General features: G+C 42.0%; 1 protein-coding gene across 1 annotated transcript; it reads right to left on the reverse strand.

Moving 5' to 3' along the window:
- Window positions 1-277: 277 nt before the first annotated feature.
- pyroxd1 (pyridine nucleotide-disulphide oxidoreductase domain 1) lies at window positions 278-9,102 on the reverse strand. Its single transcript, XM_055904986.1, has 11 exons — window positions 8,758-9,102; window positions 8,579-8,659; window positions 8,245-8,364; window positions 6,296-6,424; window positions 6,128-6,201; window positions 5,734-6,028; window positions 5,393-5,495; window positions 4,134-4,246; window positions 3,898-4,020; window positions 3,605-3,742; window positions 278-3,407 (listed from the first exon to the last, which is right to left on the reverse strand). Exons 1-11 carry the CDS (start codon window positions 8,833-8,835, stop codon window positions 3,159-3,161), a joined length of 1,503 nt encoding a protein of 500 aa, XP_055760961.1. The 5' UTR covers window positions 8,836-9,102; the 3' UTR covers window positions 278-3,158.
- Between the last annotated feature and the right edge of the window lie 5,662 nt (window positions 9,103-14,764).

The raw sequence follows: 14,764 nt of genomic DNA on the forward strand, positions 1-14,764 counted from the left end.
CATGTGACCATTTCAATTTTAATCTTTTGGTTGTAAAGTTTGATGGTTTTTGCACCCTCTTCTGGTATATTTTCAAATAATTCATTTTGAGTTCCACTAACCCCCCCAAAAACACAGTAAGAGCACTGATCAGAAAAATTATTAAATGAAAACGATAATATTGAAGCTACATACGCTGTAAAAAAAAATTGTTGAATCTGCTTAAATTAAGGCAACAATTTAAACAATATTGAGTAGAAAACAAGTTATTCAAATGTACACAATTAAAGTCCAGGGAAATAATAATAGCCATAATATGAATGAGATTTACTTCATTTCTGATTAGTTATTTTCAGTGATGGTGTCTTAACAAATACATTAAACAATGTTAAACATTAATTTGCCATTTACCAGCTTTGGCAGGTATTGTTAAGTGCTCAATCCATCTGCAGTAACTGGAGGTAGAACTGCAAGCATTACAATGTGCTGCATTTGCCTCTAATTTAGGGTGCTGATGGTGGACATGGGTGGTCTCACCCTTGAACGTAAATTTGTCTGACGGTTTTGATACCCATTCATCATGATCCATTACACCTCATTGCTCAACAAGCTGCTTAATACTAATGTAGAAATATACTTTTCTTCAAACATGTATACAACTTTGTAAAAGTAACGGTCTACAAATGTTGAATTACCCACATTTCTCTAAAAACAGCCATTCACATTTAAATAAATTCTCTCTTTGGTTATCCTCAAAATATACTTAGATTTTATGCAACAGAGTTGGATTTATTCTTAACTTGTTTGGTAAAATGACTTGCATTGATTTTTATTAACTATGTTGGTTCTATTCACCAGTTTGTTTTTTTACAGTGTATTGCAAATTACTCATAACCCTTTTCTTGAAAACAATGTTAACTCAAGGTTTGATATTGATACGCAAATCTGTTCTTCACCCTGCAGGATTCAGTCAAGAGCCCCGTTTATACCTGGTGCTAACACGTGTCCTGATCTTGTCCACATGTTTAGACGATTAAAAGAACTGATTGTCATCAGATTTTCCAGAGGTACTCGGGGACGAATTTATTGGTTGGATGAAAGCTCGATGGACAGGTCAAAGGGTGTACAGAGTGTACAGGTGAGAGTCAAATAAAGAAAAGCCTTCTTTAGGGAAGTAGGTTCGAGGGCGTTAAACTCGGTTTGCGACACACAATGTTGCCAGTTGGAATGCCAATGCAGCTTTTGTTTTCCAACCTTACTAATCACAATTCTACCTGACTGAACAGCTTTATATATGTAAAAAAAAAAAAATATGAGTTGTGCCCTCCCAATTGCTTGCGCAATAGACTAGGCACTGGGATAGGGACCAGAACGTCAGGTTCTAAACTTGCCAATGCCCTTTCTCAACAAAGGTATATATATAGCCTTGGTTACACCTTGCATTAACATGTGGTTTTCGTGATCAAATCAAGATGATCCGATCACTATTAGCGTCTACACAAGGATCACACACACACGCGGGTTGACTCATAACCTGCAATCTGCTGTTATATCCGGGTTTAGGGTCACGAAATAGTGTGGAGGATGGGGGAGTGGGTTGCGTGAATAAAGAGAAAACAATGCATTAAAAAAATCCAGAAATTGATAATTATTGTGCAATTCATATCTATAGCTACATTGAGATTTATCTTTCATTATTTTTATCTGGATTTAGTGCGTGGGCCTAACTGTACACGTGCCAAGTTACACATGCTTTGGTAACTTGGGCAGAAAAAGTTAACATCGATCCACTGAGGCAAAAAGGGAACTAAGGCGCATTTTTTGCAGGTTAGTCAGCTGTGGGCCTCATATTTTCACTATCACATAGTCTGGTGGTTGCGGATGGGTTATTAGCAAGTGCTGTGAACAAACAGCTGACCACTGCATCACTAGTCTACACATTTGCAGCAACTACACATGGTATTTTAATGTCACATTGGCAATTTAAAGTGACAAAAAATATATGCATATCAGATTTTAATCTGTTTTTCTTGCAGTCTGAACAGCCAAAAAGCACATGGAATCTGATATTTCAAACCACCTTCAAAGGTGATTTTAAATAAGATAAATCTAATTCCTGGCCATATGCGACTTGTTTGAACGGTCAAATCTGATTTATTTGCCCTCAAGTGGTTTTTAGTCATTTGGCATATCGTGTTGCTTCCTCGCTACTCTGACAGTTTGACAAGAACATGTGGTAGCTAACTAGCTTGTTAATTGTTTACAAACGAGTGACTGTGATAGAAAGCTAAATGGCTGTCCTTACACTATGATTTTGAACATTCAAAGCAACTGGGAAATGTCCATGGCAGGCATTGTTATCACTTTAGCTTGCTACATACAGTACATAACTTCTGAGGGATAGGAACCACCAGCACCAATCAGCCTACACCACTGCGCACACATCTGTTGTTACTATGACAGCTAGCGTAGCCATATTAGCAAATGACTGCTGTTTGAACCCACACACACATCCGATTAGGTCACTGTTTGGACAGTCAGTGTTCCAAAATGGATTTGAAAATGCTCAAATCAGTTTTATTTAAGGGCTGCAGTGGGAACAAGACCATCTATCCACTGTGTCTGCATTGTTACCAGATGACCTGTTTAGTTTCAAATAGTTTCAAAACAACCATGTTTTATGTTAAAACAAATACTCACACATTAGGTCAATCGTGCCACCTGTCAATGATTTTAGAGGGACAATGTAAATGGTTTGATAATCCAGATCTGTTTACACTATCCAGATACAATGTGTCCCTTACTACCTCCGGAGGTGGTCAGGAAGATCTGATCACAATCAGTTGTTTTTTTTAAATCGTCTACACCGGTCTAAAAATGTGGGCAAGATCAGGACGTGTTAGCACCAGATATAAACAGGGCTAAAGCAGACATCCAGTTTAGTATTGATTTACGAGGAAGTTCTTGACCCCTCAGTCAAAGTAGTCCTCTGTCGGGGTTGAGTAGTAACCCTCTATAGGGTGTTAGCTAGACACACACGCTCAGTCAAAGTAGTCCTCTGTCGGGGTTGAGTAGTAACCCTCTATAGGGTGTTAGCTAGACACACACGCTCAGTCAAAGTAGTCCTCTGTCGGGGTTGAGTAGTAACCCTCTATAGGGTGTTAGCTAGACACACACGCTCAGTCAAAGTAGTCCTCTATGTCTATGTTGGGGTTGAGTAGCTCTTCTCCGTAGGGTGTTAGGTCCATCTGGTTGAGGATGAGGTTCTCAAAGGTCTCTTCCAGGTCAGTCTCTCCAATAAGGACTGCTCCCAACATCCTCCCTCCGCTCAGCACTACCTTGACGTACTCATGGCCCTTAGTGCAGCGCACCAACAACTCCTGGTTCAGACCCAGACCCTGGCCGTTAAACTTCCCCAGCAGAACCACCTGGAGGGGGGGGGGGGGGGGGGGGGGGGGAAGCACAGCAAGTGGACACACCTTATTTAGCATTTCAAGTCAGGTGATGATTTGTTATTACAACGTGACGGGAAATTCACCTTGTTGCAGGGAACACACCATATAAGCAGATTCAACACATGTCGACAACTCACGTAGAAAAGCATAGCAACTTTGCCTTCACACACCTTGTAGTTGAAGAACTTTGTAATGTGAGAGAAGAGTTCAAAGCAGAAGTCAAGCTCTATGGTTTCAGACAGGACATCAGCAGCCATACATCGCCCTGCGTACCAGCCCATCTGACGGGCCTGCGTCCACAGACGCATCTACAGAGGAGAGATGTATACAGGATATCATGTCATGTATCGCAAATGAATTGATGACAGGATAGTTCGCCACAAAATCCAAAAGGCCTCATACCCAAAGGAATAGTCAGACGCAGCATAACATGATTAGAAGTGATGCAGTGTGGTCTGTGTACCTGCTGCCAGAGGTGGCTTGGCTCCCAGCCTGCTGTACATACGTCTCCAGCAGCGTAAATGTCTGGTTCTGATGTCATCATGTGGTCATCCACTTTCAGCCCAGAGTCCTCAGCTAACGCAAACTGAACAATATGTATGGACAAATATTGGTAAATATTGCTTCTGAGTTTAAGTGGCCTGAGTTGTCATGAAATAATGGATGATATGAAACATCTGTTTGACTTATTTTCCTTACGCTGTTTCCATGGAGAAAAGGTTCGGTGTTTGGCACAACTCCTGTGGCACTGACGATGAAGTCACAGCCAAAAGTCTTCCCATTGGTCAGCTGAGCGTACACTGGCCAAGAGCCTATAGTAGGGGAAAACAGTACAGTGGATGAAAAGATAAATCAACTATACTGAACAGAAATATAAATGCAAAATGTAAAGTTTTGGTCCCATGCTGAAATAAAAGATCCCAGAAATTTTCCATATTAACAACAAGCTTATTTCTCTCAAATGTAGTGCAGAAATTCATTTACATCCCTGTTAGTGAGAATTTCTAATTTGCCAAGATAATCCTGACAGGTGTGGCATATCAAGAAGCTGATTAAACAGCATGATCACTACACAGGTGCATAATGTGCTGGGGACAAAACACCACTAAAATGTGCAGTTTTGTCACACAACACAATGCCACAGATATCTCAAGTTTTGAGGGAGTGTGCAATTGGCATGTTGACTGCAAAAATGTCCACCATAGCTGTTGCCAGAGAATTTAATGTTAATTTCTCTAACATAAGCCGCCTCCAACGTCGTTTTAGAGAATTTGTCAGTACATCCAACCGGCCTCACAACCGCAGACCACTTGTATAGCGTTGTGTCGGCGAACAATTTGCTGATGTCCACGTTGTGAACAGAGTGCCCCAAGCTATGGACAACAAACACAATTGGATTTTATCTATGGCAATTTGAATGCACAGAGATACTGGGACGGGATCAAGCCATTCATCCACCGCCATCACCTCATGTTTCAGCATGATAATACACAGCCCCATGCTGCAAGGATATGTACACAATTCCTGGAAGCTGAAAATGTCCCAGTTTTTCTATGGCCTGCATACTCACCAGGCATGTCACCCACTGAGCATGTTTGGGATGCTCTGGATCGATGTGTACAACAGTGTGTTCCAGTTCCCGGAAATATCCAACAACTTCGCACAGCCACCTTTGCACAGCCACCTTTGGCACCTTAACCCTACCTTTGTTAAGGTATCTGTGACCAACAGATGCATATCTGACTTTTGTACATCTATAACTCAGATATACAAAATGTGACCTTTTGTAACTGTAACTCAGTAAAATCTTTGAAATTGTTGCATGTTGCGTTTATATTTTTGTTCAGTATAATTTACTATTTGATTAATGGAAACGAACACATTTTCAGCACATCATATTTCCATCTCTTTCACACCGGTATATGTTCCATTGTCATAGAGTCATAGGTTCCTCTCACCAGTGTCTGGTGTCTGTGAGGCAAGTGGTGACAGCAGGAAGTCCTGGTGAGTGTAGATCTGTTTCACCTCAGACTGGTACTCCACTGACACCCTGTGAGACACCTGGCCACAGCAAGAGTTAAAACAACTTAGGTTACTATGAATTACTACTCCAGGCTGACCTTTCTTTCCTCGTTCCAGACAAATTCCCATCTCTGAATGGATACGTTTCCACCAATGTGTTATATTTGTTTATAACAGATTTATAAACCATCTATAAACTAATAAAATTGTTTTACTAAAACTTACTAAAACATTAAAGTTGTATTATATAATTGTGAACACACAGAGGCACACTTACCTCCTCTGCTCCTCTCAGACTGATGCCTTCATGCCAGTCTGGTCCCAGGGCACTGCCTGGCTCTTCCAACCCTCTTCTCTGGCCTTGTCTGTCGCCACCTCCACCTACAGCAAGGCCCTGCGTAGCTGCAGGCCCCTCTATGGTGTAGCGAGCCCTCTTACAGGTAACAGCTCGCTCTGGTTTGTCTGTGTCCAGGGAGGGGATCAGGAACTGGGCTGCTCCCGCGTCAAAGAAGGTGTTTCCTATGGCCTTGTCTTTCACTGCCCAGATCACCTCACAACCTTCCACCTCATACCTGAACCCAATATACAGTACATTTAACTATAATATATATACACATTTGAAGATTTTAGAACAAGACCAATTCAGACAAAAATAATGTTGATATACTCACACTAGTTCCAAGGCAATCCCTCCATTTCCAACGACTACAATTCGCTTGGCTTTGGATAACCGCTTCTGAAACTCCTGCAAGCACAAAAGACATCATGAGTACTAGATTTACTGAAGCGAATGGGTGGTAAAACAAGCATATCTTAACTGGGAAGCCATTGTCAAGTACCTGGGCACTGTCTGTGTCTCGTATCCCCAGCACATAGGGGTTATCCTGGGTAAGGAGTTTGGGTCTGCCCCCGCTACAGATACACAGCTTCTCATAGTGGATCTCCAGACCATCCACGGTCTGCAAAGTCTGAGAGAAGCAGGAAGGAAGATCACGTTATGCTTGCATTTTAATAGCACATACTGTATTGTATGCATGCTCTGTATGACAATAGATGACATAGTAATTGATGAAAATACATCCAGAAGGTGGTAGTGTTGGACAGGGATTTATGCTTGGGACCTAATGGTACACTATATATACAAAAGTATGGGGACACCCCTTCAAATGAATGGATTTGGCTATTTCAGCCACACCCGTTGCTGACAGCTGTATAAAATCGAGCACACAGCCATGCCATCTCCATAGACAAACATTGGCAGTAGAATGGCTTTACTGAAAAGCTCAGTGACTTTCTATGTGACAACGTCATAGGATACCACCTTTCCAACAAGTCAGTTCGTCAAATTTCTGCCCTGCTAGAGCTGCTCCGGTCAACTGTAAGTGCTGGAATTGTGAAGTGGAAACGTCTCAAGGTAGGCCACACAAGCTCACAGAACGCAAACGCCGAGTGCTGAAGCACGTAAAAGTCCTCGGTTGCAACACTCATTTCCAAACTGACTTTAGAAGCAACGTCAGCACAACAACTGTTCGTCGGGAGCTTCATGAAATGGGTTTGCATGGCCGAGCAGCCGCACACAAGCCTAAGATCACCATGTGCAGTGCCAAGCGTCAGTTGGAGTGGTGTAAAGTTTGCCGCCATTGGACTCTGGAGCAGTGGAAACGCGCTCTCTTGAGTGATGAATCACGCTTCACCATCTGGCAGTCCGACGGACAAACCTGGGTTTGGCAGATGCCAGGAAAACGCTACCTGCCCGAATGCATTATGCCAACTGTACAGTTTAGTGGAGGAATAATGGTCTTGGGCTGTTTTTTATGGTTGGGGCAAGGCCCCTTAGTTCCAGTGAAAGTACATCTTAACGCTACAGCATACAATGACATTTTAGACGACACCTACAGCACCCGATGTCACAGGAAGGCCAAAAAGATCATCAAGGACAACAACCACCAGAGCCACTGCCTATTTACACCGCTATCATCCAGAAGACGAGGTCAGTACATGTGCATCAAAGCTGGGACCGAGAGACTGAAAAACGGCTTCTATCTCAAGGCCATCAGACTGTTAAATAGCCATCACTAGCACATTAGAGGCTGCTGCCCTATATACATAAACTTGAAACCACTGGCCACTTTAATAATAGAACACTAGTCACTTTAATAATGTTATTTTTGCATTACTCATCTCCTATGTATATACTGTATTCTATACTACTTTATCTTAGTCTATGCCGCTCTGACATTGCTCGTCAAAGTATTTATATATTCTTAATTCCATTCCTTTAGATGTGTGTATTTTGTGTAGTGTTGTGAAATTGTTAGATATTACTTGTTAGATATTACTGCACTGTTGGAGCTAGAAACACAAGCATTTCGCTACACCCGCAATAACATCTGCTAAACACGTGTATGTGACAAATAAAATTTGATTTGGATGAATTGGATGCCGACTGAGCCAAGCCTAATCACCCGACCTCACTAATACCGAATGGACTGAATGGAAGCAAGTCCCCGCAACAATGTTCCAACATCTAGTGGACAGCCTTCCCAGAAGAGTGGAGCCTGTTATAGCAGCAAAGGGAGGACCAACCAATTAATGCCCATGATTTTGGAAGGAGATGTTCGACGACCAGGTGTCTGCATACTTTTGGTCATGTAGTGTACATTAATACATTTGAAAGGTTATATTAATATAGATAGCTATAATTTAACTGTATACATTAACATAAAAATACCATATATTAGCTTAATCGAATGCATTTCAGCCTGTGTGTGTTTACTATTAAACGTACATGTTGTTGTGCATGAAGGGCCTTCACTGCAGACTGGATGACTCTCAGGTTGGGATACTTTTCCTCTAGAACACTGGAGGGCCTCTCCTCCACGTCAAACTCCTCCAGCGTCTTAGATATCTGGCCAGGGAGGGGAGTGTATGGGTTACCGTTAGTGCATTATGAATTACTGGATGAACTATGGACAGATCTATTTTAGACATAGCTAGAGTATTAACTCATAAACGAATGCTTTTTTGAACAGATTAGTAGTCTATAATAAAATATAGACTATAACTTTTATCTTTGACACAAGTTAACAATCATGATAGCTAGTCTTTCTGTGTATGATCACCTGTTTGAAGTTGCAGACTGCCTTAATCAGAGGGGCTGCTGTCAGGAGAGCAACATCAGCTGATGGGAACTGGGAGGCCAGCTGTCAAAGACAATCACACAACAGCGTAACATGTCAAGTTGATAATGTTACAGGCAGTAACGTTGCAGGCAGTTTGACAAAGTGCACAGTGGTCTCACCTGCTCAGCACACGTTACACCTGCAATGCCACCACCGACGACCACAAACTTGAATGTCTTTTCGGTATTTGCTGCCATCACTGTTCAGCTAAACTAGCACGTTAGCTAGCTAGCATGCCTGCATTGACAGAAACTGGAGTTCTCGCGCAAGGTCCTTAACGTATATTAGACAATTTAATTGTATCAGTTTCTAATGGACTGCACTGTATGCATCCACATTGTTTTACGTCAAAAAAAAGTAACAATACATTGTTTAAATGATTTACATTCACTATTTTGTTGCTCTAAATTTTCAATATAATGCACTTCCTTGTTTGTGACCAAACTATGGCAAGCGGCTGGGTCAAAAGTACATTTCATTATGCAGAGAAACCTGTAAATACTGGATCGTAAAGGACAGGCAATATGGATTTTCTCTTTTGGAAATGGAAAAAAACTCTACTAGCAAAAGCATGCAAGTTTTACTACAGAATATTTTTCATAATATACAAACCATATGTTTATTATTTTCAAAACACACAATTGGTGTGGCCTTTTTATTGGGATAGTTCAATCAATGGCTCTCTCTCCTCTAGCTAAAAAGTGATGCCACCAGCATGCGTCACCAATTATATAAATAGAGAGTGGAGGCATCCAGACAGAAATAAAACCTTGAGAATGAGAAAAATTACTTTAGAAAAAGAAAACATTGTAGAAACAGTGATAAGGCATGCCCTCGCTTTCCCCCATCAATATAAGGAGAGTGGCTGGGCAATCTATCATGCATACAAACCAACATTACCACCTCCCTGACAGTTTCAATTTCCACCCTTAGATTGAATGCCCTCTCAACCTGGCCTCTTGGGCCACACTGACCTTTGTAGGGGGCCTATCCTTTATTTGGGGATCGGGGTGTGGGTGAGCACTTTTGGAAACATGATCTCATGTGAAATAAATGTGACAAAATGGAGATGCAACATTGTAACATGTGATACCACGACCCTACGCATGTGACAACATTTTTGCACATGTGATAACCCAGGTGTCAAATGTCATTGAGAATATTTGACTTCAAAGGCATAATTTACATAGATTTAATTTAAACAGTCATTGTCACCTGCAGGTTTTGTCTTGTTCCTGGTTTGTTCCAGGGACGTCCCCAAGAAAATGTTTAGACGTTTTTAGAACCTGGAGGTTTTTGTCTAGTTGCGGTCAGTGACTGACTTGGACTGAAATAGGTGCCTGTACTCATTTTGGGTGCAGGTACTGTTTACATTCCGGTGCAGGAGTTCCATAAAATGTTCAAGCTAATATTTTATAAGGTGGTACAGGATCTCAAGCAGTAGAACATTTGAAGAGCCGGTACACAGCTCAGTTACGGCACAGGTCTTTCCAGAGATATTAGATCGGGTTCAAATCCAGGCACTGGCTGGGCCACTAAAGGACATTCAGAGACTTGTCCCGAAGCCACTCCTGCATTGTCTTGGTGGTATGCTTAGGCCCGTTGTCCTGTTGGAAGGTGAACCTTCGCCCCAGTCTGAGATCCTGAGTGCTCTGCAACATGTTTTCTCTTCATCAAGGACCTCTCTGTACTTTGCTCTGTTCATCTTTCCCTCGATCCTGACAATTCACTTCCCTGACCACTTCTCCCCAGATTGCTCAGTTTGGCCTAGTGGCCAACTCTAGGAAGTGTCTTGGTGGTTCTTCCATTTATTAAGAATGATGGAGGCCGCTGTGTTCTTGGTACCTTCAATGCTGCAGAAATGTTCCTTCAACCCCATGGCTTGGTTTTTGCTCTGACATGCACTGTCAACTGTGGGACCTTATATAGACAGGTGTGTGCCTTTCCAAATCATGTCCAATCAATTGAATTTACCACTGGTGGACTCCAATCAAGTTGTAGAAACATGGGAAGGATGATCAATGGAAACCGGATGCACCTGAGCTCAATTTCAAGTCTCATAGCAAAGGGTCTGAATATTTATGCAAGTAAGGTATTTATGTTTTTTTTATTTTTAATCAATTACCAATATTTTCTAAAAAACTTTTTTTGCTTTGTTATTATGGGGTGTTGTGTGTCAATTGATTAGACATTTTTTTAATCAATTTTAGAATAAAGCTGTAACGTAACAATTTTTTTTTTTTAAGTCAAAGGGTCTGTATACTTTCTGAATGCACTGTATGTCTATTAAAGTATTCAAAAGCGTAGTATTTGGTCCCATATTCCTGGCACGCAATGATTACATCAAGCTCGGGACTCTACAAATGTGTTGGATGCATTTGCTGTTTGTTTTGGTTGTGTTTCAGATGATTTTGTTCCCAATATAAATGAATGGTAAATAATGTATTGTGTCATTTTGCAGTAACTTTTATGTAAATAAGAACAGAATATGTTGCTAAACACTTCTACATTAATGTGGATGCTACCATGATTACAGATAGTCCTGAATGAATCATGAATGATGATGCGTGAGAAAGTTACAGATGCACAAATGTCATACTCCCAAGACATGCTAACCTCTCACCAATAACAGGGGAGGTTAGCATTTTTGGAATGTATGATATTTGTTAGTGTCACGTCCGTTGTATGGAGGAAGAGAGGAGGACCAAGGCGCAGCGTGATAGTAATACATTCTTCTATTTATTTACCGAAACGAAGAACACTTGACAAACTATACAAAAAAAAAAAAAAAAACGAACGTGAAGCTATATACGAAAAGTGCAGACACAGGCAACTTACACATAGACAATAACCCACAAAATACCCAACGGAATATGGCTGCCTAAATATGGTTCCCAATCAGAGACAACGATAAACGGCTGCCTCTAATTGAGAACCAATCTAGGCAACCATAGACATACAAACACCTAGACTAGTAAACACCCCCATAAACATACAAAACCCCTAGACAAGACAAAACACATACATCCCCCATGTCACACCCTGACCCAACCAAAATAATAAAGAAAACAAAGACAACTAAGGCCAGGGCGTGACAGTACCCCCCCCCCCCAAAAGGTGCGGACTCCGGCCGCAAAATCTGACACAGAAGGGGAGGGTCCGGGTGGGCCTTCTTACGGCGGCGGCTCGGGTGCGGGACGTGGACCCCACTCCACCATAGTCATGGTCAACAGGGCATACTGGACCCTGGAGGCGCACAGTAGGCCTGGTGCGTGGTGCCGGAACTGGTGGTACCGGGCTGGGAACACGCACCTCAGGGCTAGTGCGGGGAGCAGGAACAGGGCATACTGGACCTTGGAGGCGCACAGTAGGCCTGGTGCGTGGTGCCGGAACTGGTGGTACCGGGCTGAGGACACGCACCTCAGGGCGAGTGCGGGGAGGAGAAACAGGGCGTACAGGGCTCTGGAGACGCACAGGAAGCCTGGTGCGTGGTGATGGCACTGGTGGTACTGGGCTGGGGACACGCACCTCAAGGCGAGTGCGGGGTGCTGGAACTGGAGGCCTGGTTCGTGGCGCCGGCACCGGAGGACCGGTGCGAGGGGCTGCCACAGGAGAGCTGGTGCGTGGGACAACGATTGACAGCTGCCTCTGATTGAGAATCATACCAGGCCGAACACAAAATCCCAACATAGAAAATCAAACATAGAAACAACATAGAAAATCACAACCCACCCACGTTCACGCCCTGACCATACTAAATAAATACAAAACAAGGGAAAACAGGTCAGGAACGTGACACTAGGTAGATAGTGTGGTCTACAGCTTATCATGAGATACTCACGACGACGTTCAGCCACGACTCCGTGAATCATAAGATATTACAGTTTTGAATGTCCCGTTGGTAGTTTAATCTTCCGCGTCGGTCATCTATTTTATTTTCCAAAGACCGGACGTTTGCTAGCAGAACGGAAGAAAGTGGGTGTTTATTCGATCGCCTACGAATTCTCAGAAAGCAGCTCGCCCTTTGGCCCCTTTTTCTCCGCCTTCTTTTCACGCAAATCACGGGGATCTGGGCCTGTTCCCGGGAGAGCAGAATATCATTCACGTCGGGCTTGTCAGACTCGTTGAAGGAAAAAAAGGATTCTGCCATTCTTTGGTGAGTAATCACAGTTCTGATGTTCAGAAGTTATTTTTGGTCATAAGAGACGGTAGCGGCAACATTATGTACAAAATAAGTAAAAACATAAGTTACAAACAACGCAAAGAAACAAACAAAAAAATACAATTGGTTGGGGACACATAAAACGTCAGCCATCTTATCTGACTGCTATTTTAGTTATCAGTTAATCTGACTATTCTCACCATTGATTTAATTTTCTTATTTCAGCAATTTAATGGTTTTCTGTATAGTTGTATAATGTTGGTATGGCGTACAGTATTATTCTCTTTCAATGTTGTTCCTGAAATATAATAGGTTTCTTGAGTGTATTTTTACCAAAGCTGATATTTACTTTGAAGTCCAAAGTGCAGGAATACAGGTGAAATCAGTCATTGACACATATGTGGTGGCATAGCAGAAAGATCGGAATGCTGTGGTTGTGAGTTCAAATCCCCATGTGAGGACATGTTGAACAATAATTACTGTATAAAAAACATACACAATTAAGTCATATGTAAAATGAAAATACTGTATGTTAAAAGCACTATATGTCTCATAATTACTTATTTTTGTTTTTACATGTGAAGTGTTCCAAAAACACGTTTTCACATGTTCAATTTGAAATGTGAAATCGTGTTTTTTCCATAAGGGAAAGTGAAAAATGCGTGTGAAATCATTCATGAACAGTAGACTATAGGGGAAAAATCCTTAGAATGGAACTTTTACTCTCCTTCTGTCTAAGACCCTTGAAATGGTTTTTCTTGGCCCTGGAAACAATCAGAGTTCAGACAGAAAGATCCCACCAGATTTCATCACCAATCATCACCAATCATACTATTATGAGTGTGCCCATGTGTCAATTAGTGCTACTAATCAGATTTAAACAGACTTCCATGTCTACATCCAGACAGAGTAGAATCAAATGAATGCACCCAGCATGTTAATTACCCTGTGACAAGGGACTGTAACCTCTGATCCTTCTGATATGGAATTATGTAGACACTAAAGTCAGTGTGAGCGATATATTACAGTGTGTGAGATATAATAGCCAACCAGATATCCATGACTGCTGCATGTTCTATTAAGGGCTAATAAGCTCTGTTGGTGTCTGTGGTGTTGTTTAATATGCTGGGATTATTAAAAGAGAAGTGATCTGACATTAGAGGTGGAAAACACATTTCCGTTAGCTGTATGGTATAATTACACTGTGGGAGTATATCACAGGTGAAATGTTACTGATGTGACTCACATTAGAATGAATAGGCTGCTTTGCTCTGCTCCATCCAAACTATTTTCCAGAACAAAGGTTTGTAGCGTTAGTAAAGATATGATCAATACACTTGGATGATATAGTTCCTGTAGTCTTTGTCAACACTATGGTAGATTGATAATAGCTATATCCAGCTATTTGAGTAATAGGTGTCACGTGATTAAAGTTCCACATAATTTATTAAAGTGAAACTATCAAACAAAAACAAGAAACAAACAACGAACCGTGACTACAGCACTAACTCAAAATACAAAATTCAATATCCCACAAAACACAGGTAGAAAAATGGAACCTAAATAAGATCCCCAATTAGAGACAACGGTACGAGCTGCCTTCAATTGGGAACCACATCAAGCACACCAACATAGAAATATGAAAACTAGAACACCACATAGAAATAATAAACTAGAACACCCCAGTCACGCCCTGACCTACTACACCATAGAGAAACAATGGCTCTCTATGGTCAGGGCGTGACAGTACCCCCCCAAAGGTGCGGACTCCGGCCGCAAAACCTGAAACAAAATGGGGAGGATGGGGGGGGGTGATTAGTGTCGGTGGCGACTCCGGTGTGGGGCGAAGTACCCACTCAGCTTGTGGATCCGTCAGCATCGGTGGTGGCTTTGGTACGGGACGAAGAACCCGCTCATCCCGCGGATCCAGCCATGGACCCAGGCTGAACACTGTGCCTGGACTG

This window comes from Salvelinus fontinalis, chromosome 39, assembly GCF_029448725.1.
Source record: "Salvelinus fontinalis isolate EN_2023a chromosome 39, ASM2944872v1, whole genome shotgun sequence".
Classification (NCBI taxonomy): domain Eukaryota; kingdom Metazoa; phylum Chordata; class Actinopteri; order Salmoniformes; family Salmonidae; genus Salvelinus; species Salvelinus fontinalis.

Coding starts and splice junctions, on each gene's coding strand:
- pyroxd1 (XM_055904986.1), bottom strand. CDS start 8,835: ATGGCAGCAAATACCGAAAAGACATTCAAGTTTGTGGTCGTCGGTGGT. Junction 6,202..6,295: donor GAGACACAGACAGTGCCCAG/GTACTTGACAAT, acceptor TTGTGCTTGCAG/GAGTTTCAGAAGCGGTTATC. Junction 5,496..5,733: donor GTCTGAGAGGAGCAGAGGAG/GTAAGTGTGCCT, acceptor TGCTGTGGCCAG/GTGTCTCACAGGGTGTCAGT.